Source organism: Canis aureus, chromosome X, assembly GCF_053574225.1.
Source record: "Canis aureus isolate CA01 chromosome X, VMU_Caureus_v.1.0, whole genome shotgun sequence".
NCBI classification, from domain to species: domain Eukaryota; kingdom Metazoa; phylum Chordata; class Mammalia; order Carnivora; family Canidae; genus Canis; species Canis aureus.
The window spans coordinates 16,925,529-16,948,792 of NC_135649.1; the positions used below are offsets into that span (position 1 = coordinate 16,925,529).

The window sequence follows — 23,264 nt, forward strand, 5'->3', positions numbered from 1 at the left end:
GTAAATGGTTTGGAGTACTAAGGGAGGCCCTGATTCGATGCACTACCCAAGTTCACTCATAGCTGCCCCTGTGGCTCGAATGAACTAGGCCAAATTTGAGGACAAGAAGAACACGGAACAGAGTTTGAGACTCTCAGGAAATCATTCTGCATGTCTCTTCCTCTGAAGATTTGTAATAGGCAAAGTCAGATTAAAATGAACATCAACAATTAGTCAGAGGTATATTAACTGGACCCTTCTCTTTTACTTCTCATGACATCTTTGGCCTACCAATCAATTGCCTACCACATTACTATCATTTCCTTCTTTCACCAAAAAATGGGGATTAAATTAAAGAGCTATAGAGACATTAGTTTATGATCATCTAATCCAATCAGTTGTGGTGACTCTTCCAAGGTCAATTTGTAGCAAAACCAAGACTAGAACCTTGGCCTCTTGCCTTGACCCACTGCTCTTTACTCTTCATCTTCATTTCTTTATGACTCTCCAATTTCCTAGCCTGGCTCCTTCCCAAAATATTTGGATCTCTGTCTGATGTAGCCAAAGTCTAGGGGGTCAAAAGTTTAGTGTTTCTACTGTCCAGTAATTATTGTGTTCGACTGGATTGCGCATTTCAGAATGTCAACGTAAGTGCATATCTGTACACTTACGAGCACAATGTGGTGATTCAATGAATACTGTAGAATCACCAGTCAGTGTTTGATACAAATATTGCCAACTAACTGGAGTTGAGTTAACTCTCTGGGCTTTTCTATATATCCCAAAGTAAGAGTGAGCTCATTTAATGAAGTCCTAATATCTGGGTAATATTTCCAATGGCTGCCTGTCAATCCATTGATAGTAGAGGCCTCTTGGAGTATCTTTCCCTCCTCTCAATCCCCAAAAGGTAAGATTATTTTCCAAAGCAGCAAAGCTTTCGTGGTGGTTTGACTAGCCACAGGAAGTACAAAGAAGCAGAAGTTACCTTGCAACGTGTTGAAAATGGCAAAAAGATATAAGAAAAAGATCCTCACAGGTCCCCAGGCAAAAAAAGCAAACCCCCAGGTGAGGCCAAGTAAGAATGTCAGGCTCGTTGTGCTTTTAAGGTCATGCAGGATCATCTTCCGCCGGGTCCTGCGGCTTTGGGAGTTCATGGAATTCAGTTGAGCAAGAACAGTGCAGAACATGGAGAGATTCATTAGAAATATGAGGCAAAAATAAGCCACAACTGAGGTGTAAAAGATAGAATCATCTTTAATCCAACAACTGTAAGAGACAAAGAAGAGAAGGCCATTGTGAGATAGATAAACACAAACTTATAGTTTTCAGTCAGACACTCAAGATCACCTTGTCAGTTTTAGTTCACCTGAGAGCACCTGTTCCTAGAGAGAGGCACTGTCTTTTTTTTAAAAGATTTTTAAAATGTATTTATGAGAGAGAGAGAGAGAGAGAGAGAGAAGCAGTGGGAAGGGCAGAGAGAGAGGAAGAAGCAGACTCCCCACTGAGCAGGGAGCCGCACGTGGACATGGGGCTCAATCCCAGGACCCCGGGATCATGACCTGAGCCAAAGGCAGATGCTTAGCCATCTGAGCCCCCCAGGTGCCCCAAGAGAGGCGCTGTCTTGACAAGAGTTCACTCACACTCATTAGGGGCAGAGTGGGGCTCGAACCCCAATCTCCTGAGCCTCAGTCCAGGGTTCTTTCTAATACCAGAAATCCTAGAGGAAATGCAGAAACTTCTCCGTCCAATTCCCTAGGAGGCTATTCTGTTCCTCAACAGCATAAGAACAAATTATGTATTTTACTCCAAAGTGGCTCTCCCCCTACCCCACCCCACCACTTTACACCTGAGCTTTTGTTTGCAAGATGAATTCTGCTTTGCATGATAAATATCACAGTAAAAGGACATGAGCAATGACTGGCTTTCCTGAATGCTATATCAAACGATGAAGAGATCATCAATGTTAATGATGTATATTTTAAAACTCCCTCTGCAGCCTCAAGTTTGGAAGACAAAAGGCAACACTGACCACTGGACTCTTAATGGCTCTACTGTTTCTATTAAAGAAGAAATATGTGATGATTTATATGAACAAATACTTCATCTAATAGCATTTCCAATTACCAGGGGCATTACCTCTGAGTTTTGAACATGGACAAGCTTAACTAATTTAACTGTGTGTCAATTAGCTGAGACCTCTTTTCCAGAACAAGGAAAAGTCCTTGTGATCATATTGTTTATATTGGTGTGGATACTTTCATGTTTGTGAGTTTGTGTGTGGTTTGTGTGTATGTTGGGAGGGAGTGAGGAAAAAAAGCATTTAATTTCCCTAATAGGGATGCCTAGGTGGCTCAGTGGTTGAGTGTCTGCCTTTGGCTCAGGTCATGATCCCAGGGTCCTGGGATCAAGTCCCACATGGGGCTCCCAAAAAGTGAGCCTGCTTCTCCCTCTGTCCATGTCTCTGCCTCTCTCTGTGTGTCTCTCATGAATAAATTTTTTAAAAAATCTTTAATTTCCCTAATAGTCTAATACTTAGTATTTCCTGAATATCATCTTAAACCTTAAAGGAGGCTATAGAAGACATTTTAAAAGGGGCAGCACTATATGTTTGTATACAGAATCATCTCTAAGACACATTATTAAGTGCCAAACAGTGTATAGCTACCATGTGGATGACAGAGTGTACAGGAGAATATCTATACAAGTCTGATTGTTGGTAATAATTTCATCAAGAAAGAGAGATGGCATGGCTGGGGGTTGGGAGCGGGGCTTACTTTTCATCCTCTACCCTTTTGTGTGTTTGAATTTTGTACCACGTGCATGTATTACTTCTTCAAAATATAATTATAAAAAAAAAAAGCTTTTACAGCACTCTGCCTCTTACTTAACCAATTCACATATGAAAGGGCTCTTTTCAGGAGGAGTGGAGTTGGTTCTGTTCTGGTTTTGCTTTTGATCTTGAAGTAGAATCACCAATAGATAGACACTGTGGGCCCTTTAAGTCACAGAACAGGCGAGGAGCAAGGATGGAGGAGGAGATGAGAAGCAAGGGAAGAGAAAATGGAGAGAAAGAAAGGCTAACAATAATTATAATTATAATTTTGACACCCCAGAAACTGTCATCTCAATGTAAAAGATGGAGGAGTCTGGGGGGCTGTATGTGAGACCTCCTACATTTGATTCTAGTCCAGTAGGAGAGGAAATCTGTAGTTAAAAAAACAACCCAGCTTTAGAGGCAACAATAAAGAGAATGAATCTAACAAAGTAAAAAAATAATCAGAAGCGTGAAAGGAAAGCATGCAGTCTAAAGGACTATATGGTAAATAGCTACATGCCTATAAAAGAAGGTTCTGGAAAGGCAAATGGCTACTTCTCTGTGGCTGTGGATGAGAGAACCACAGAGATGGGCTTATACATTGGGAAGAAAACAAAAGATGGTAAGCAGGGCATAACTTATAAACTTGTCCAATCACTAAGTTGGACAACCATAGCTAATGTAACATTGTGTGTCAACTGTACTCAAATAAAAATAAAAAATGTTTTAAAAAGAATAAAAAGGAGATAAGAGAAAAAGAAGAAAAGAAAAACAACAGGACAACAAAGCTGAACCAATTTACAAAGGAAAGCAGTGGAGTCTTTCAGGGGAGATGGTTGTTGACAGCTAGAAAATGTCTTCCAACTGCCTCCATATTTCCTTACAGTGATCACTACAACTCCTCCCACATCCTGCAAGCTTTCTAATCATCATCACTGCCAGTTATGTAGCCCTTACCATGGAACAGGCCACATGCTGAGCACTTTATATATGTGATGTCATTTTAATTTGCATACTACATTGAGAGCAAACATTATTGTCCCATTTTCCAGGGTAGGAAATGGAAGGAAGAGGTAAAGTAAGTTGTCCAAGGTCACACAGAGCCAAGGTACCTAATGAGTGCGCCCATGACTGTGTTTAGGCCAAAAACAGTGAGTCTAAGTGTCCCCTTGAGTGGTCGCCAAGACCAAGCTGCAGGTCAGGAACAACCTCTTCCCCCCCCATTCCGCAGCCTCTGATGGTCAAGAGCATCACCACCTGAGAAGCAGAGATGCCAGTACTTACAATGGAGTCGTTGAGCTCAGCGTTCCATACAGATCTTTTTTCACACTGAGTGTGATTGCCACCATGACCCCTGGGATTCCTAGAGTGGGGAAACAAGCCAAAGGAGTCCCATTAGGAAGCAGGAGAGGTCCTGATCATTGACTGTGGGCCCTGATACACCAAGACGCTGTTTTAATGAGCCACAGATGTGCGGGCATCAAAATACCATTGTTTGCAAAATGTTTGTGAATTTTTCCAAGTTAAACATTTCTAGGAATGCTCCAATCTGCTAAACTAAACAGCATGCCAAAGGCTCCAATACAACGCCCACTGATTATTAAAAATAACTCAAGTGCCAAAAAATCAACTTGGCAATAGAAATATCTAGTTCATCGGAATACAGGTTTGCATCAAGCATTTCTTTCCAGATGATGGGCTGCCAATTTTTTCTCCTTAGTTCCTAGGATCTTTTTGTCTAGGTCAACTTGGAGGAAGGGCACAGGCCATCAGCTGTAGCCTTCAGTGCTTTCTGACAGGGGGGCTGTTTCCACACTTGTTACTAGTTTGACATTTTGACTAGATCGACCAGTTAACGACCAGTCAATTCAGCCAGACTATAATAAAGCAATCAGTTTAGTCAAAGTGGTCAAACGTGATATGAGTATAGACACAGGATTTAAAAAATCCAATTTCATGTACATTTGCAAAACTTAAATGATTTCCTTATTTCTAACCAATGTATTTCTCCTAAACTAAGAGCATTGCACCTGCACACTTTTTAGGGGTTTCATAAGATGCTTTGCGAGGCTGTTCTAAACCCCAGAGTGCCAAGTCCTTGAAAAATCCTCTGCTGTCCTGTAAATAGGACAGTTCCTTTTGATCTGTATATCACACACTTAGCACAGTGCCTAGCATGATGTAGATATTTACAAGAATACCTGTTGGAAAAAAAAAACAGGAACAGACTCATAAATACAAAGAACAAACTAATGGTTGTGGTGAGAGGAGGGAGATGATGGTGGGGGGGGACATGGGTGAAGGGGTGTGGAAGTTATAGGCTTCCAGTTAATGGAATAAGTCATGAGGATGAAAAGAACGGCATAGGGAATGTCATGAATGGCACTGCAATAGGGCTCTATGGGGACAGGTGGCTGCTCACTGTGATGAGCACAGTATAGACTTGTCCAATCACTATGTTGTACACCTGAAACTAACATAACATTGAGTATTAACTAGACTTCAATTTTAAAAAAATTGCTTTAATCTGTTGGAGGCCAGAAAGGAGGGATGGAGTGAGGTATCACATTTACAGTGGAAGCTGTGAGGCAGTCCCCAAGCTGCGTTTATACTTTGGTAATTAACAAATTAATAAATTATTGATTAATAAACAAAAAGGTCCCTACTGGTTGTTAAAAAAATGTGGACCAATCTACTGCTTTGGATGGGGATTTAAATACAGGAGTAAAACCTTTTCAACAGGTTGCTTTGGCATTAGGAAGACAGAACTTCAAACATAAAGAGATGCTAAGTTTGTTTTCCTTGCAGTTGATTGCATTTGTTTAATATTTAAATGCTCCGAAAGTGCCCATAGCTGGAAAGCTCTGCAGTGGCTCCCTGGTGACCTTGCAGGTAGCCACCTAGGCAGAGCAGGTAAAGGCTTGCCCAGAATCTGATCTGAACTTGGACAGAATGTCCCAGGATCCCACAAGAGTTGGAGAAGACTGCGGGCGTGTGAGGGGTACTCTGAGGCTGTCCCCTACTCGCCTTTCCATCTCCTCCAGGAGGCCGTCAGGAGGCAGGTTCTCATCCCTCCCAGGTTCCGAGGAGGTGTGGGGCTTTGCACCTTGCCCCCCTCAGAACAGAGCTTCGGAATACGAAAATGCACAGCCTTGGCTTAGAACAGGCTCTTCAGCAGCAGGGAATCCCTCAACCCTCAGCTATCTGTTCCCTTTGTTTGGGTGTCGTTCTTTTATATTGTGTGGGACAAGGACTTGGGAGCTGGCGCCTCTAGTTACTCTTCCATTCACCATCTCCGTAAGTAAATCAAGTGAACCTGAAAGCGGCTTGTAGCATCCTGACCAGTGGAGCCAGTCAGGTTGGCCTTGGCTGTAGTGTGTACTTGACACCCCAGCCAGTGTGTGTAGAATGAGATTATCCAAGAAACAAGAAGGAAGCCCTGGGGAACACCACCGTTTAAGGAGAGAGTGAAGGAGGAGGAGTCTGAGAAGGAAGTCAAGTAAGAGAGATGAGAAGGGGGAAGGAAAGCCAGCATGGAGTGTTATCTACAGCCCCTTTCCAGTTAGCCATATGTGGGTTATCTGCTTTGGGGATTATTCATGAAGCCTCTTCCACAACATTTTTCAATCTCCCGGTTGACTTGAGAGGAGGGCTGCCAGGCACAGGAGGAGTGTACTGATTGCTTTGGGCTCTGTGTTTCTGATGGATTGTAAAGTGTGCTGAAACAGTTTTAGATTATGCTCTGCTTGGTGTTTGCCTGTCTCTGCTCCCCACATTAGCATTGGATAATAGCACTGACTGTGGATCCAGGGAAAGCATGTGCTATGTTAATGAACTCATTAAAAGGATGAGTAGCTAATTGGGAAGCTATTGTCTTCACAAAGGCAGTGGAAGATAAAATCTATCCTCACATGGATCCTATGTGTCCCCTTTCATGTGCACCTCCTGTATATCCAACACATTCTCTGAACTCAAAATCTGTTTTGAATAGGCAAGGGGGGGCAGGGAGGCGCTGAGCTGACCAAGTTAGAAATACAGGACAGCAAACCAATGAAATAACCTTTAAATGAGGAAATTTTTGTGCTGGGTTCCAATCCTGGCTTCTTCCATCAGGGAGCAGTGACAGTGACCACCATGAGGTGTGGTGGGTATCAGGGCGTCTGACCCAGCACCCCTTCACACCTTGCAAGTCCTTTCCCTGTCCCTTCAACAATATGGCCATATCACAGAGGTCACATGCCCAAACTATGGAGCCAAATCTCTGGTTCAAATCCCAGGTGGGCCATTACTAGCTATGTGCATTTTGGCAAATTACCCAATCTCTCTGCCTCAGTGTCCTCACCATTAAATGGGATTAATGATGAAATCTTCCTCATAGAGACATTGTGAGTGCTGAATAAGTACACAGAGCACTTAGAGCAGTGTTTGGCACTTGTAAGTGCTACTACATAAGTACTACCATACACGTAAGTATTGGCTGTGATACTACTAAGTATTTGTTGGGGTTCTAACTTCTGTAGAGGGAAGGATAAAATCTGACCGGTTCCTTCCAGTAGTACTTGCGTTTAACACAGTACACAAGCAGCTGCTCAATAAATATTCGTGGACCCATTCCTCACCATAGAGTTTAAAAGTTGAATTCATAGAGCAATAGAAGCAGAAAAAGAGATGCACACCCAAACACCAGTGAGGCAATCCTTAATTCCTTACTGATGATAATAACAGAATTTGGTTCTGAATAATGTGTCTAATGAAGCTGGAATTAGAAATGCACACAGGCTCAAAACAGAGACATCAAGGACAGCAGATATACTTACCCCAACCAACTAGACAAAATTTAAGTATATAATTGGGGACATATATGTTGAAGACTCTGACAAGAGACAAATACATGTGGACCGCCTCCAGGCCCATCCAAGTCAAGGAAACGAGCAGGAAGTAATGAAGGGCCATGGCAGCTGTGACACACAGTCCAGCTTTCTGAAATGACGATGACCAGGAATTGACCAGAAAGGTCAGGTTTAACATCAGTAGTGCTGTGCACAGGTTGATCAGGATTTTGGAAGGATGATCTTTTCGAAGTTTGCTAAAAGAAAAGGCATAGCGTTGAGGTAGGCAGGGTCTCTGTTTTTTTTTTTTAAGATTTTATTTATTCATTCATAGACACAGAGAGAGAGAGAGGCAGAGACACAGGCAGAGGGAGAAGCAGGCTCCATGCAGGGAGCCCGACATGGGACTCCATCCCGGGTCCCCAGGATCACACCTCAGGCCGCAGGCGGCGCCAAACCGCTGTGTCACCAGGGCTGCCCAGGGTCTCTGGTTTTAATCAAACATTGCCACATCTTATCTGCCTAATAAGTGGAGGAAAAAAAGAAGTGCCTAGGGGCACCCGGATGGCTCAGTCAGTTAAGCAGCTGACTGTGGATTTTGGCTGAGGTCATGAGATTGAGCTCCAAGTAAGACTCTACACAGTAGGGAGTCTGATTGAGGATTCTCTCTCCCTCCCCACTCTGATCCTTCCCCCCCCCCCCGCTTAAAATAAATAAATAAATAAATAAATAAATAAATAAATAAATAAATCTTTTTTACAAAATCAAAGAAGTGCCTATTAAAATTAACTTACTCCTAAAAAAATAAAAATAAAAAAAATAAAATTAACTTACTCCTTCTATCTTACATGTACTGGATTTTTTGAGCTCCCTACCCTTTTTCCAGGTGGAGTCAGAGTATCCTAAATACAGTGACCTTCACTAACAGGAATAATAGTAGCCTCTCTGAGCTAAGCAGCATCCTTTTTTCTTTTTCCTTTTCTTTTTTAATTTTGGGGAAAAGAAAGGAAAGAGTTTTCTGGACACCACCATTATGTCATCACTCCTTCAGCAGACTCAGGGCTGGATCTACTTGTTTCTTGTGTTTTTGATTTTAGTCATTCTGACAGATGTGAGGTGATAGCTCATTGAAGTTTTGCTTTGCAGTTCCCCAATGATGAGTGATGTTGAGCATCTTTTTGTGTATCTGTTGGCCACCTATATATCTTCTTCAGAGAAATGTCCGCTCATGTCTTCTACCCATTTTTAATTGGATTATCTGATTTTGGGGGTGTTGAGTTTCATCACCTTTTTACATGCATTTTTAAACTATTGAATTGTACACTTTTAAAAAGTTTATTTATTAATTTTTTTTAGCAATCTCTACCTCCAACCTGGGGCTCAAACTCATGACCCTGAGATCAAGAGTCGTGTGTTCCATCGACTGAGCCAGGCCAGTGCCCCAGGTTTCTATATATCTTGGGTACTAACCCTTTATCAGATATGTCATTTGCCAATATCTTCTCTAGCGGGAATATTTTCGAATCTCAGAAGGCCCCTTCAATCTTTTCCCAATTCAATAACCTCCCCTCGCCAACACACACAGAAGTAACCAATATTCTAGCTTTTGTCCTCATAGATTTAGTTTGGCCTGTACCTAGAACTCTGTATAAGTGGAACGATGCAGTATGCTCTCCTCTTTTTCTGACTTTCTTTTTGTTCAATTCTACATCTATGTGATTTAGATGTTATGTTCTGCACTGTACAGGAGTAGTCCATTCTTTTTTACTGCTGCAAAGCATTCCATTTTATGAGTATACCACAATTTATTCATCCAGTCAACTGTTAATATACATTGGGGTTGTTCCCAAATTGGAGCCATTATGAATGAACCTGCTGTGAATATTCTTGTTATATATGTTTCAGTGGACACATGTACTCATTTCTCTCTAATAGTGAAATTCCTGGGTTAATAGCCAGATATGTATTGGTCTAATAGTGAAATTTCTGAATCAATAGCTAGATATGTACCTACCTTCGGTAGGTATTGCCAAAGAAATTTCTCAAGCATTTGTGCTATTTTACATTCCCACCACCAATGTATAAGTGTTCCAGTTGTTCCACACCCTTGTTGGCACTTGTTCTTGTCAATATTTTTTATTTTAGCCATTCTGATAGGTTCATAGACATTTAACTGTGGTTTTCATTAGCATTTCTCTGATAAGTAATGATGTTGCAAACATTATTGTATGGTTATTAGCCATTTGGGTAAGGATTAGGGTTAGGCATGAATATCCTCTTTTGTGAGATCCCTTTCAAATTCTTTGCCTAATTTTAATTTTATTGTCTATCTTTTTCATTTGTATGTGTATATGTATGTGTATGTATATGTATATATATATATATATGCATAAAAGTCCTTTGTCAGATACATGCATTGAAATTATCTTCTCCCAATTTATGGTTTGCCTTTTCACTACCTTAATTGTGTCTTTTGGAGAAAAAAGTTTTTTATTTCAATGAAGTTTAATTTATCAACTTTTTCATTTATGTTAGTGTTTTGTATCCCATTAGAGAAATCTTACCATACCACAACCCTCTCACTTTTAAAAAATCCAATTACAGTCTCTGTCTTTTTTTCTCTCTCTTTTTTAGAGGAGCCTTGGTTGTTTCTTTTTTAATCTGTCCACTTCATAATCTAATGGATTTGACCTCTTCCTATTGTGATGAATAAGAGCATTTTATTAAATTAACAGGTTACAATGACAACAGCATCCATCAAACCGAATTAAACCTACTCAGAGCAAGACTTTATCAACTTACTGAAAAGCTATGTATGTCACCATTGCAACTCCCAGGAAAATGGAGGAGATTCCACATCCAATGTATGTTATAAGCACTAATATCTGTTCATTCACTGCATCCACTGCAGACCTGGATAAATCCTAGGAAATGCAAATGTGGTATTTTATACATTTGCCAGACAAGTTCATGGTAAAACACTTCCAGGGCTCACAATAGGAGGTCCTCAGGATATATATAACATCTCTGCTATAGGTCTTTTAAAGCCAGACTATGCAGATGAATATACAGTAAGACTGTATATTGTTTGTTGAATATGCCTAGTGCAACTTACTGTGTACAGGTCATGGAGAGCCATCAACAGCACTAGAAGAACATTTAGTCCTTGGCTTTATTGTCATAAACATGTTCCACACTTAAAATATAACCAAACTAATAGATGTGAATTTGGGATGCAGAGTGAATTATTATTTGAACTAAGCGTCCTAAAACACTTCACAGAACATCAAAATTTTTTTCCTTTTCCTTAGGTCTTAAATAACTTTCATAAAATTAAGAGACAAAATGGACCTTAGAGATTACATAATCCCCAAATTTCTTAACCTGTGGACCATAAAAGACCTGAAATGGGATACAAAATCATTTGAATATTTGTGTGCATTGTTCTGGGGAGAAGGTCTATAGCTTCCCTCAGATAGTTATAGAGATTCATGAATTCTAAAAGGCTAAGAAGCACTGGTCTACCCTGGTAGTTCTCAACTGGAGGCAATGTCTCCCCCTGGGACATTGGTACTGTCTGGAGACATTTTTGGTTGTCACTACTGGGGAAGGTGCTACTGGCATCTAGTGGGTAGAGAGGCCGGGGATGCTGCTAAACATCCTGTAATGCACAGAACAGTCCCCTACAACAAAAAATTATTTGGTTCAGAATATCAACAATGCCAAGCTTACCATGAGTAGGAGAAACAACTTGTGCACAACACATTCAGATGACAGTATAGAGTATATATATTAAAGTAACTCAAGACAACTAAGAAAGTACTTGGAGAGAGGTAGAAAAGAAGTAACACATTTGAAAGCCGTTTTCTTTCTTTCTTTCTTTCTAAGTAAACCTTGTGCCCAACATGGAGCTTGAACTCCTGACCCCAAGATCAAGAGTCAGGTGTTCTTCTGACTGAAGTGTTCTTCAGCCAGGTGCCCCTTTGAGAGCAATTTTGAAGGAAAACTCAGCAACTCCTCGTGTTAGGGAAGGCTATAGACCACTAAAGAGATGGAAGAGTTAACTAACAATGACTGAAGCTCTAAGCCTGAATACGAGAATTGATGATCTGACTCTTGTTTGGTTAAGTACTGCAAGAATTTTAAAAATATATCTTTCTTACACTGCAATCTGACAATTAAAATATTTAGTGACCATACTCTTTGACCCAGAAACTCTGCTTCCATTAATTTATCCTACAGAAATAGTTACACCAGTGTTAGAAGAGTCATGAAAAAAAATGTGTATTACAGCATTGTTCATAATGGAGAAAAACAATAACAACTAAAATGCCTGCGTATAGGGGATTGGTTAAATTCATTGTGTTAAATCCACACAAGAGAATTCTATAAAGGTATTTTGAAAATTGAAGTAGATGGATATGTATTTGCCTGAAAGGTGTCCCATTACATTGTTAGTGCAAAGCAACTGGTAAACAGTGTGAATAATTTGATCTCGTTTTTATAAAACAAAAACATATTCATGTATTAATATACATATAGGAAAAGAATGTGAAAGAATTTACATAAAGGTGTTAAAGACAGCGATCTCTTGGGTGGGGGATTATAGGGACATTTTCTGTAATGTTTGAATTTTGGGGAGTAAGAATTACTTTTATAAGGAGAAAAATAAATATTTATTTCAATCTGCTCTACGTTGGATGAACAAAGAAGGAGCTGTTTCCTGCTCACATGCCACTTTTCCACAACAGTTCATGCATGTATTTCTGGTCTGTAATCTAATAAAATTTGCCCAAATTCTATCAAGGAATGGTTAAGGGACAACTTACCAATAAGACTCCAAAATGGGTGAGGTGGTCACACTGACAGATTGTGTGATTTTCATTTGTTTCCTTTACTTTACAGCCTGATGAATTCCATCCACCTTGCCCATCTGCAGGAGACAGAAGGGAATTTTAAAGCAATTTTGTTTTTCTCAGAAATGTTTAACTTTTCATTATATGCACCTTCCGAGCGTGTGTTATAATTAGTATGCTTTGTTAAGAGAGCAAGATAGAAGTATAGTTGAACATTGAAATAAAATTAAGCCTAATAGGTGAAATTGACTTTTTGGGGACTTTGTGCATGGCATACCTTCTGTAGCTCTCACTTCCTGTTCCTGCATGGGGAAATTCTACAGATTCCTTCTAAGATTAGGACAGACTCTAATCATCACTTCTCAGCCTTTTGGCTAAGATCAAGTGTACGACAGACTCTAATCATGAACAATAGTCCTGCCACCATGCTGAAGTGACAGGGTGAGGATTATTTTCTTAAGCAGCACAAATAAGAACAGGTGGATCTAGAACTTTCTGAAGGACATAAACTATGGAATATAGGCTGACATTTGGACCCACTTGGTGGCCCTGGAATAAACATCTGAAACAACTAGTTCAAGCCAGATCATGGTCTGTCTGTCATTCCTTAGGGCCAATTAAAGTCTCTTGTTTACTTGACACTTGCCTAGTTTCTCTCTCCTGCATTTGTTCAGGATTCTAAAACCAACTTTCATATCTCCCTGTAACCTGTAGACCTTAGATTTTAGACCACATCTAGAATAGAATCTCCAGGGTAGCACTAGACTAGAGAAGTTATCATAAAGCAGGTGGATGAATGTGGTCAAAATTGGTCCACCCAGGATAACTCCATAGATTCCAGAGGTTCTGGATCCATGGACAGATGGTGGGGGCAAAGGGTGACTTGGGAAATCTGGCCACTGACATTGATGAGCAGGTGAATCAATTTATTGAGGCTGTCAAGTGACAAGGCTCATCATTTTACAGTAATCTTATCCTGGGAGACTTGGAGAGGACCAGAAAAGGGCATGCTATCTCTCTGTTGTAGGGAAAGAGTAGTAGTCCTACATCCCAGGGAGTCAAAGAGAAGGATAAGTTCCTTTTCCTCCCAGAATTTCGAGGATACTGGAAAGGGAAAAGTTCCCAGGCAGAGGGGCACATAGCCACTCCTGGCATTCCAGGGATTCTAGGTGGGAATACTTTGAAATTTGGCAATATCCCTGGATATTCCAATGGAGAAGGCAAACCTAAGAGGAACCCAGTTAGCAATCCCTGTCCCTAACCTCTTCTCTTGCTGTCCCCAAAGACTCATACTTAACCAAGCAGGAAGGGCCCTTTGAGACCAACCAGGAAGTCTTATCCCCTCAAAAAATTTGGGTCCCCAAGAGAGTAAATGTAGTCGTTTACAAGATCACACAGTCAGTCTAGAAGAGATGAGGGAAAAAAGGAAAAAGATAGTAGATGTTGCAAATCTCCACGGGAAAACACAGATGAAATGCCTGGTGTTCATTTCTCAACTTGCTTCAAACAGCTCAAGGCTACTCTGCACTGGGTCTTCCAAATTACCTTATTCTTGATATGTACTAGGAAAATGGGGAGGGGCAAAGTATCATTGAAAACTGAACACAAAGCTTGCTAAAAGAAATACTTACTCTTACTCCCAAAATCCCAAAAGGCACAGTGTACTTGATCATAACTCTAGAAAAAAGAAAAATCAGAGGTAAATGCCTCTCCTCGTGACCATGACCACACAATGACAACTACACACAAGTGTTTTCTTCTCAATGTTTTTACAAACAGCAGACACACACACACACACACACACAGCACACACCATTTGCGAGCTGATTTTAAGATTAATCCAAGTGATTTGGGGTTTATAAGTGAGAAAACACCCTGTTACTGCATGGCAGTCCACTATGTGTTCTTTAAAATATTTGGTAACAGGGGCACCTGGGTGGCTCAGTTGGTTGTCTGCCTTTGGCCCAAGTCATACTCCCAGAGTCCTGGGATCCAGCCCCGCATCGGGCTTCCTGCTCAGCAGGGAGTCTGGTTCTCCCTCTGTCTTTCCTTCCCACCCTCCTTTATATTAAAAAAAGATTTTATTTATTTATTTATTTATTCACAAGAGACACAGAGAGAAAGAGAGGCAGAGGGAGAAGCAGGCCCCATGCAGGAAGCCTGATGTGGGACTCAATCCCAGGTCTCCAGGATCACGCCCTGGGCTGAAGGCGATGCCAAACCGCTAAGCCACCAGGGCTGCCCAACCACTAAGCCACCAGGGCTGCCCCCCTCCCACCGTCCTTCATGCTCATACTGTCTCTCTCTCTCAAATAAATAAATAAAATCTTAAAAATAAATAAAAAACAAATTAATTAATTAATTAAATATTTGGTAACATCAAAGTAATTGGAGCTTCTTCCAGAAGTACATCTTCCCTTCTGTGGATTTTCCTCACAGCATGGCCCCCAAATGTCCATCTTTACTCCTGACTCAAAGAAACAGAGTCTGCCTCCTGCCTCTAAGCCAGGGAGATGTTGACCTCTCAGCTCTTGCTGAAAGGAGGAAAAGAGCAGCAAGAAGTGATTGAACATATGGATGAAGCACAAAATGAAATAGACTTAATGAACAAGTCAGTGAGGAGATTTTGAAAGTAGAACAGAAATACAACACACTCCACCAACCTTTTTTTTTTTTTTCAGAAGAGGTCAGAACTGATGGCCCAAATCCCAGATTTTGGGGTAACAACACTCGTCAACCATCCACAAGTGTCTGCACTGCTTGGGGAGGAGGATGAAGAGACGCTGTGTTCTTTGGCAAGAGTTGAAGAAACAGAATTTGAAGGTATTAACTCAGGTTACAGAATAGATTTTTATTTTGATGAAAACCCGTACTTCAAAAATAAAGTTTTCTCCAAAGAATTTCATCCGAACGAGTGGTGATTCATCTTCCAAACCCAGTGAAATCAAATGGAAATCCAGAAAGGATTTGATGAAACATTCAAGGCAAATGCAGAATAGAGCCAGCAGGAAGAGACAGCAGGAGGAACCAGAGAGCTTCTTCACCTGGTTTCCTGACCATTCTGATGCAGGTGCAAATGAACCAGCAGAGGTCATCAAAGATGTTATTTGGCCAAATCCCTGACCCTACAACTTGGTTCCCCATATGGACGATGAAGGGGGGAAGGAGAAGATAATGAAAAAGGATTGAAAGATACTGAAGAGGAAGGAGAAGCTGAGTAATGGAACACCAATGAATTTCAAACTTCCTTTTTAAATGTTCTACAGTCCTTGGCAGCAAGTTGCAGTCTTTTTCTCCCCTCTTTTTGTGCTCATTCGCTCTGTTTTCTCAAGTCTCTTTTCTCTCCCTCTATACCAAGGTTCTCAACTTATTTTGGGGGGAAATGTCCAGAGCAGGATGCAGTGGGAAAAGAATCTCTACCCTTTCTGTTCCAAATTCATTTTTATTCCTTCCTGTCTCAACAAGAACTTTCTGGAATCAACACCACTGTACTCTGTGGGGGGAAAAAAGGAACTCTTCTGCTCCCTTAGCTCTGCTGAAAGCTGGAGGGTGCAAGGCTACTGTGCAGTAGTGCATAGAGTTTTAGTTTTTCTCCTTTCTCTGGATATCAGGCTCAGAGATTACACTGCATCTCTATGTGAATATGGACAGTTAGCACTAACCAACATGCATCTGTCTACTTTCTCTTGGTTAAGGAAAAGAAAAAAACTTAAAAATGGGGTTCTGGGGGGCTCTTGGGTGGCTCAGTGGTTGAGCATCTGCCTTTGGCTCAGGTCATGATCCCGGGGTCCTGGGATCGAGTCCTGCATCAGGGTCCTCATGTGGAGCCTGCTTCTCCCTCTGCCTATGTCTCTGCCTCTATCTCTGTGTCTCTCATGAATAAATAAATTAAATATTTTTTTAAATGGGGTTATAGAAGGTCAGCAAAGGGTGGATTTGAGATGTTTGGGTGGGTCAAGTGGGCATTTTGACAAGATGGCTTCTCTTTTGGCATGTTTAATTGTGATGTTTAATGGACATCTTTGCAGTTTAAGAAGACACTTTTAAAATAAAATTCTCTCCTAATGGTGACTTGAGCCCTGCCACTCGATGGGAGAATCAGCAGTACCTGTGCGATCATATTTGGAATTGACATTCTCTATTGTAACTTTGTTCCTATTTATTCCTAAATTTTATTTCACTGGAAAGGAAAGATGATGCTCAGGGTTTTTGTGTGTTTGTTTTTAAGATTTTATTTATTTATTTGAGAGAGAGAGCATGAACAGGGAGAGGGGCAGAGGCAGAGGGAGAAGCAGACTCCCCCCTTGAACAGGGACCCCAAGGTGGGGCTCGATCCCAGGACCCTGAGATCATGACCTGAGCCGAAGGCAGATGCTTAAACGACTTGAACCACCCAGGTCCACTTGATTCTGTTTTAAATGTTAAAAGTATACACGTTGGGGTGCCTAGGTGGCTCAAGTCATGATCCCAGGGTCCTGGAGTCCTGCATCAGGTCCCTGCTCAGTGAGGAACCTGCTTATCCTTTTCCCTCTGCCCCCCGCCCTGCCTGTGCTCTCTTGCTTTCTCTCTGTCAAATAAATGGAATCTTTTTAAAAAGGTGTATAAGTTGCTTTGTTACAATAAAACTAAATGTATACACACACACACACACACACACACATAAATATTTGGCAACATTGGAATTTGCCACACCCTCTTGGTGTAAAGCCCAGAAGGAGGCTGTGGATGGTCCATGCAGGTCCAATGTAGGCAGGTGTTCTTTGCAGAACTTTGGTATTTGGGGCTCACAGCTGAGATCCGGCCTTATGGATGTAAAGTTGAGTTGCTTGCTCACTAGGCCTAGTGAGCATTCCTGGGGCCTCACCAGCTCCTACAACCTCCAGGGAACTGGAAGCATGAGAAATTGGTTGTTGGGGGATATGCTTGGAAAGCCAAGGCCCTTGCTGGAACTGAGAGATCTTAGCCATCTAACATGTTTCATTCATTTTCTAACATGTTTTTTCTTACATCCCTCTCACACTCTTCCTTCTTCCCTCCTAGAATTAAGACCTGTGAAAAATATGCTGTACCATATGGTCTTTTATATTGGGAATGAAGGAAGCTATTAAGACTTCACACTGGACATACATTAACATCAAATAATGGAATAGTAGTTCATTCTTATATTACAGCTAAATTTGATCATTTAGTAATATATACCGTATGTTATGCCATATGACTATGGTTTTAATTCTTTGGTGATAATTAATACATATTTTAATGTTCTTTGTGGCAATTCAAAAGGATCAAAATGTTCAATTATTTTAAATTGTTTGCCTCACTCAAAAACAAATGGAATTTAAATATCACTTAGTGTGATGGGACAACCAAAAGACCCACCTGCCCTAGTCACTCCTGTGCCAATCTGTAACAGTGCTAGAAGCCCACCATTAGTTACCCCTTGAAGCAATGGCATTATTTCTAGAAGGCCTCAACTACAACACACCTCTACTGCCTAGAATGGGACAATCTTCTTCAAGTCTTGGAATCACATCTGTTAACTAGCCCCTTATTTTTAACAGGAAGTTCAAGGAGGAGTTCAGAGGCCTTCCTGTTCTGAGATGAAAATGGGTATGTTACCTGGTTTCCTTCAACATGCTGCAGAGTGATTACCACTGGCTCAGCCAAGTTTTGAATGGATGTATCTGAAATGCTGGCACTCACAACGAAGGTGCTTAATGCTTTTGTGACATTTCTGGTCTGTGGATGAAACATAAGGAAGAGGAGTTCAAATCCTAAATTTCCAATTCCTTGCATGTCAATAATCAGTTCAGAATTACTAATGTATGGCAGGAAGTACAGAAATATGGAAAATCAAATCACAAGCTGAGAAGAAATGTTATTTGTATTTATTTTTAAGATTTTATTTCTTTTTAAGTAAACTCCACACCCAGCGTAGGGCTCAAACTCATGACCCTGAGATCAGGGGTTGCGTGCTCTACTGACTGAGCCAGCCAGGAGCCTCTGAGAAGAAGTTTTTAGAGGCCATTTGGCTTACCTCCTGTCTTCACATAAGGTCTCAATTCTACCAAGCTAGAACAATGCACTAATCCCAGCCCTACAACCATATATGTACCCAGTTGTAGCCTTTGTTGCTACAACTTGGTCGTTACTTGCTACTCAGGAGCACACTACAACAAAGTAAAACTATCCCCTACTTTCGTAACCCTGAACCCTGACATTTCACAATTTACCTTAGTTCTAACCTCAAACTATCCTTACTTACTTGTAAGAGGCCCCTCCTCATAAGAAACATAAATTCATCGTGGGTTAGTTCTAAGCCACCCCATTTCATCCTCCCTGAAGGTGGAAGCAGGTTGATAAACATCCATCTTGAAATAGGTTCCTGAGGACCATCATCTCCTCCCTAGGGGACCATGAATTGTGAGGTCAGAGCAGAGGCATTTGTGGCCTCATGTCCCCTGCATGGCCTGACATACAGCACATACTTTGTCTTACACCCAAAATGAGCCAGTTACATTGTTAAATGATTTCCACATGCACTATCTTCAGTCCTCCCTGAAACAATATAGACATTTTCCGAATAAACCAAGGGTCGGGGAGGCTGTAAGGCTCGGACAAAGATCAAACAGCTAGTGCATGATGGGGCAGGGATGCCTAATAAATGTTGATTCAAAGGAGATCAAGTAGAATGTGGCTGTTGGAGAAGGACAAACAGTGTATGTTCTCATTCATTTGGGGAATATAAATAATAGTGAAAAAGAATAGAAGGGAAGGGAGAAGAAATGTGTGGGAAATATCAGAAAGGGAGACAGAACATAAAGACTCCTAACTCTGGGAAACGAACTAGGGGTGGTGGAAGGGGAGGAGGGCGGGGGGTGGGGGTGAATGGGTGACGGGCACTGAGGGGGACACTTGATGGGATAAGCACTGGGTGTTATTCTGTATGTTGGTAAATTGAACACCAATAAAAATTATTTTATTAAAAAAAAAGAAAAAAGAAAGAATGTGGCTGTTGGGATGTGGACCTTGCTAATTCACAGAGCCAAAGTGCTACAGGCCAAGGCCCCAGGGGGTGCGAGGCAGCTGGGAGACTGCCTCTGCTGGGGCACACATGAAGAGGCAATAGGTGAAGACAGGAGGGATGGGAAGAAAGTCCTCTGAGGACTTGCCAAGAAAGCCTAGATGAGGTAAGCCCAGATGATGTCCCTTGGAGAGCCTGCCGGGCCACTTTCAGGAGATGCCAAGTACCCATATTCCTGAGTCCTGAAGCCACTGAGAACTGGGTAATTGTGAACACAGCCTGGGGCTCCACTAGGAAGCTACTTACTTCCTGTTCTTGACCAGCTCTGTTTATCTAAAACCAGCCTGTTTGTTCAATACTGCCTTCCCAGAGCATTTTCCCTGTGGTAGCCTCATGCAGAGGTGGATCTACAACACAATATGGTGGCAAGGGCCCTGGCTGACCATCAAAAGACCAAGTGCTAGCCCAAGCCCTCTTGTTCCTTGAAAGTCTCTTCCTCTCTCTGGTACACTGACAACGGGAAGAAAAGTGGACCAGGTGATATCTAACAAACCTTTCAACTTAGTCTAAGAGATAACAGTTTTCTGGAGTGGAAATGCCAAAAGAGGGGAAACACACAGCCACCCAGGACTTAATCTGTCTTCTGGTTTTCTTACAAAATGGCGGCCATGCAGAAAAAGGAGCTATGTCATTTCTCACTCTTCTACTCTTTGGCTCAAGGCTTAAGTTTTACCTGTTTTGCTTCTGGACCTTTTAGAGAAGCTGTTCCCTTTGCCTGAAGCACTCCTCCATCCTTGCCCCTTTTCATCTCCTAGCTTCTACTCAACCTTGGGTTTCAGCAGACACCTCTCTAGGCCTTTCCTGACCTCCCAGACAAGAATGGGTGCCCTCGTCTATGCTCCCAGAGCCCCTATGCCATGTTGTACTTGCTTAATGCTTTGTCCTTCTCCTAGAGAACTGCCACTGGTGGAGGAGGAGGTATGCGTTTTCCAGTAATGGTGTCTTATCAACAACTTTTTCTTAAAGATTTTGTTTTTAAGCAATCTCTACACCCAAGGTGGCACTGGAACTCACAATCTTGAGATCAAGGGTTGCACACTCCACTGACCAAACCAGCCAGGTGCCCCTTATCAACACTTTTTAAAGTAGTATGTTGCGATAGCAGTTAAGATTTTGATCAAAAGATGTTGGAAGATGCAGCATGAAAGCAAGGCTATGAGACTTGGGACTTAGGGGAAAAGGTAGTTAGAGGATGGCATCACTTATAAGTATTCCCTCCCCAACAATCAGTGGCACAGGACCCAAGCTCAGGTCATGCCCTTCAAAGTTAGGATATGTGGGTTTCTGTTCTCCTCCACCAGACTGTAAGTTACATGAGGGGCCCACACTATGTCTGTCTTGTTCACTGTTATACCCCCATCACCCAGCACCACACAGGACACATAGCAGGATTTTGATAAGTATTTGCTGCCTGAGTAATAACTGTATGACTGAATAAATAAATTGTGTCACCTCTAGCAAGTCCCTTCCCCTTTCTGAGTCTCAATATCTTCACTGGTAACTATGAGCTACAAGGGCCCTTCCCGTTCTGAATGTGATGGCAGGCTACTTCTAATCCATTATCTGGCACTATGACGTCCGTAGGCTAATTTTGGCAAATATCTTTAATCCCCTTCAATGGAAAATGTTAGTGAATAAAAATTACTTATTAGGTGTGAAATCTATGCAAAACAAGTTTATCTTTTATTCTATGAGACAGCACAGCCTTCTAAAGAAAAGAGAGAAATTAAGACAAAAATAATGGCATGCCAGATGATACAGAGAAATTTCAAGTTTACCAAAAGGGTCAGAGTGCTATGAACCACATTCTTAATTTTTGTTAAAATTTTTGTTCACTGTCTTGTCCCAGTTATAACCAATTTATTTTCACTTAAGTACAAGGCTTAATAAATATGTATCTACTGAAAACACGTCAGGTACCTGTGCCATGAAAATAAAACATGCCTGACCCATGACATCCACCACAATCTACTTAGGGAAACCAGACTAGAAACTAGGTGGAAATGTAAGACAAGAATGCAAGCAGGGGGTGGGGATGAAAGCAGGGGCTCATGAACTCCAGGCAGGCTTTCTGGGTGGGATTTAAGCTAAACCCACAGGAACAAATATAATGTACATAGAAAGGGGAGCCACTAGGGAACTCCAGGAGAAAAAAAAAACATCCTGCAGATATAACTGGAAACAATGTATTATATTTGAGGTGGTATGTGGCATATTTAAGTTGGCCCTTTGCAATCTCCCTGCAATAACTGAATATTTGACCATTATAAATTCCTTCCTTTGGATAGCCTCTCTAGAAAATGAAAACACACATAGCTGTTAATGTATGGACCTCTTAGATACTTGAACTATGGAGTCAGACAGCTTTGATTTGATTACTGGTTATGCCACTTCCTAGCTGTATAGCCTTGAGCAAAATCACTTAGCTTCTTTGTCTTAGTTCACTCGAGCTGTTAGAACAAAAAATCATCTTGAGTGGCTTATAAGTAACAGAAATTTGTCACAGCTCTGAGGGTTGGAAGTCCAAGATCAGAGTGCCTACATGGTCAGGTTCTGGTGAAGGTTTGCTTTCTGATTCATAGATGGCATCTTCTTGCCATGTCCTCACATGGAGGAAAAGTCAAGCAAGCTGTCTGGGGCCTCTTGCATAAGGGCACTCATCCCATTATGATGGCTCCACTCGCATGACCTCATCTCCTCCCAAAGCCTCCACCTCCTAATACCATCATCTTGAGGGTTAGGGTGTCAGTGCATGAATTCTGAGGGACACAGACATTCAGACCACAGCACTCTCTGAGTCAAGGTTTCTCATAAGTAAATGAGATAATAAACTGTGAACCTTAACAATTAATAGTGATCATCGACCATTTCATGCTAGCTCTGACTGCTGTCTTCCCCACAGCTAGATGGGACAGAGTGGGCCGAATAAATGAATCTTTTATTAGGCAGAGCCCCCAAATAAGCAAATAATAATAGTAATGCAAACAGGTACCTGGTGCTTATTACATGCTAGGCAATGTTCTAAGCACTTTATATGTATTAACTCCTTTCATTCTTCAACAGCCCAGTGAGGTACTACTATTAACCTATTCTACATAGGAGGAAATGAAGGCCCATAGAGGCTGAGTAACCTGCCCAAGGTCACACAGGTAGACTATGGCATAGCCAGCTTTAAATTCAGCCAGTCTGGCCCCAGAATCCATGCTTATAGCCACCACATCATACTGCCTCTTTGTTTTAACAATGGGTGAGGACCAGAGGCCTTGGAGAAGGTTCTGTGGAAATGGTGGGAAAGAGCAACAAATGCTGGAGGGCAAGTGTCCTACTGGACACCACTCAGCTTCGAATGAATTGGCACAAAAGAGAGGGGATGAAGGCTTGGAGGAGCCAGGGAAGATTCAGGAGGAAAGCACCAAGAAGTTGAAACAACACTCATCAGGAGAACTTGCTGTCCTTTTCTGGTTTTAAAACATCTTAAGGCCTCTATTTGGTCACCACATGATCTTTAAGGTCCGTCGCAAAGCTGAGAAGCTGTGAAAATTAAAAACGGCAGAACATCATTAAAGAAGACGTTGAATCATGTTGAGGGCCAGAGGTTGTGCCAGGAGACTTGCAGAATAAATCAGAGAGCATATTCTAAAATAAACAGAACATCATGAAAATAGCAAGAGCTCATAATTACAATGAGTCACAACATGTCA

The 23,264-nt window shown here is 41.5% G+C and overlaps 1 protein-coding gene and 1 pseudogene across 1 annotated transcript in view; one reads left to right on the forward strand and one right to left on the reverse strand.

Moving 5' to 3' along the window:
• The window catches only part of ADGRG4 (adhesion G protein-coupled receptor G4), a 100,588-nt gene that overhangs the window by 9,399 nt on the left and 67,925 nt on the right, over positions 1-23,264 (reverse strand). Inside the window, exons 13-19 of the mRNA XM_077888143.1 lie at positions 18,099-18,218; positions 14,111-14,156; positions 12,453-12,556; positions 10,426-10,547; positions 7,612-7,880; positions 4,079-4,157; positions 965-1,245 (exon numbers count right to left, since the gene is read on the reverse strand). Coding sequence (XP_077744269.1) covers positions 965-1,245; positions 4,079-4,157; positions 7,612-7,880; positions 10,426-10,547; positions 12,453-12,556; positions 14,111-14,156; positions 18,099-18,218 — 1,021 coding nt within the window. The remainder of the gene's footprint in view (positions 1-964; positions 1,246-4,078; positions 4,158-7,611; positions 7,881-10,425; positions 10,548-12,452; positions 12,557-14,110; positions 14,157-18,098; positions 18,219-23,264) is intronic.
• On the forward strand, positions 14,993-15,805 carry LOC144308220 (protein SET-like; annotated as a pseudogene).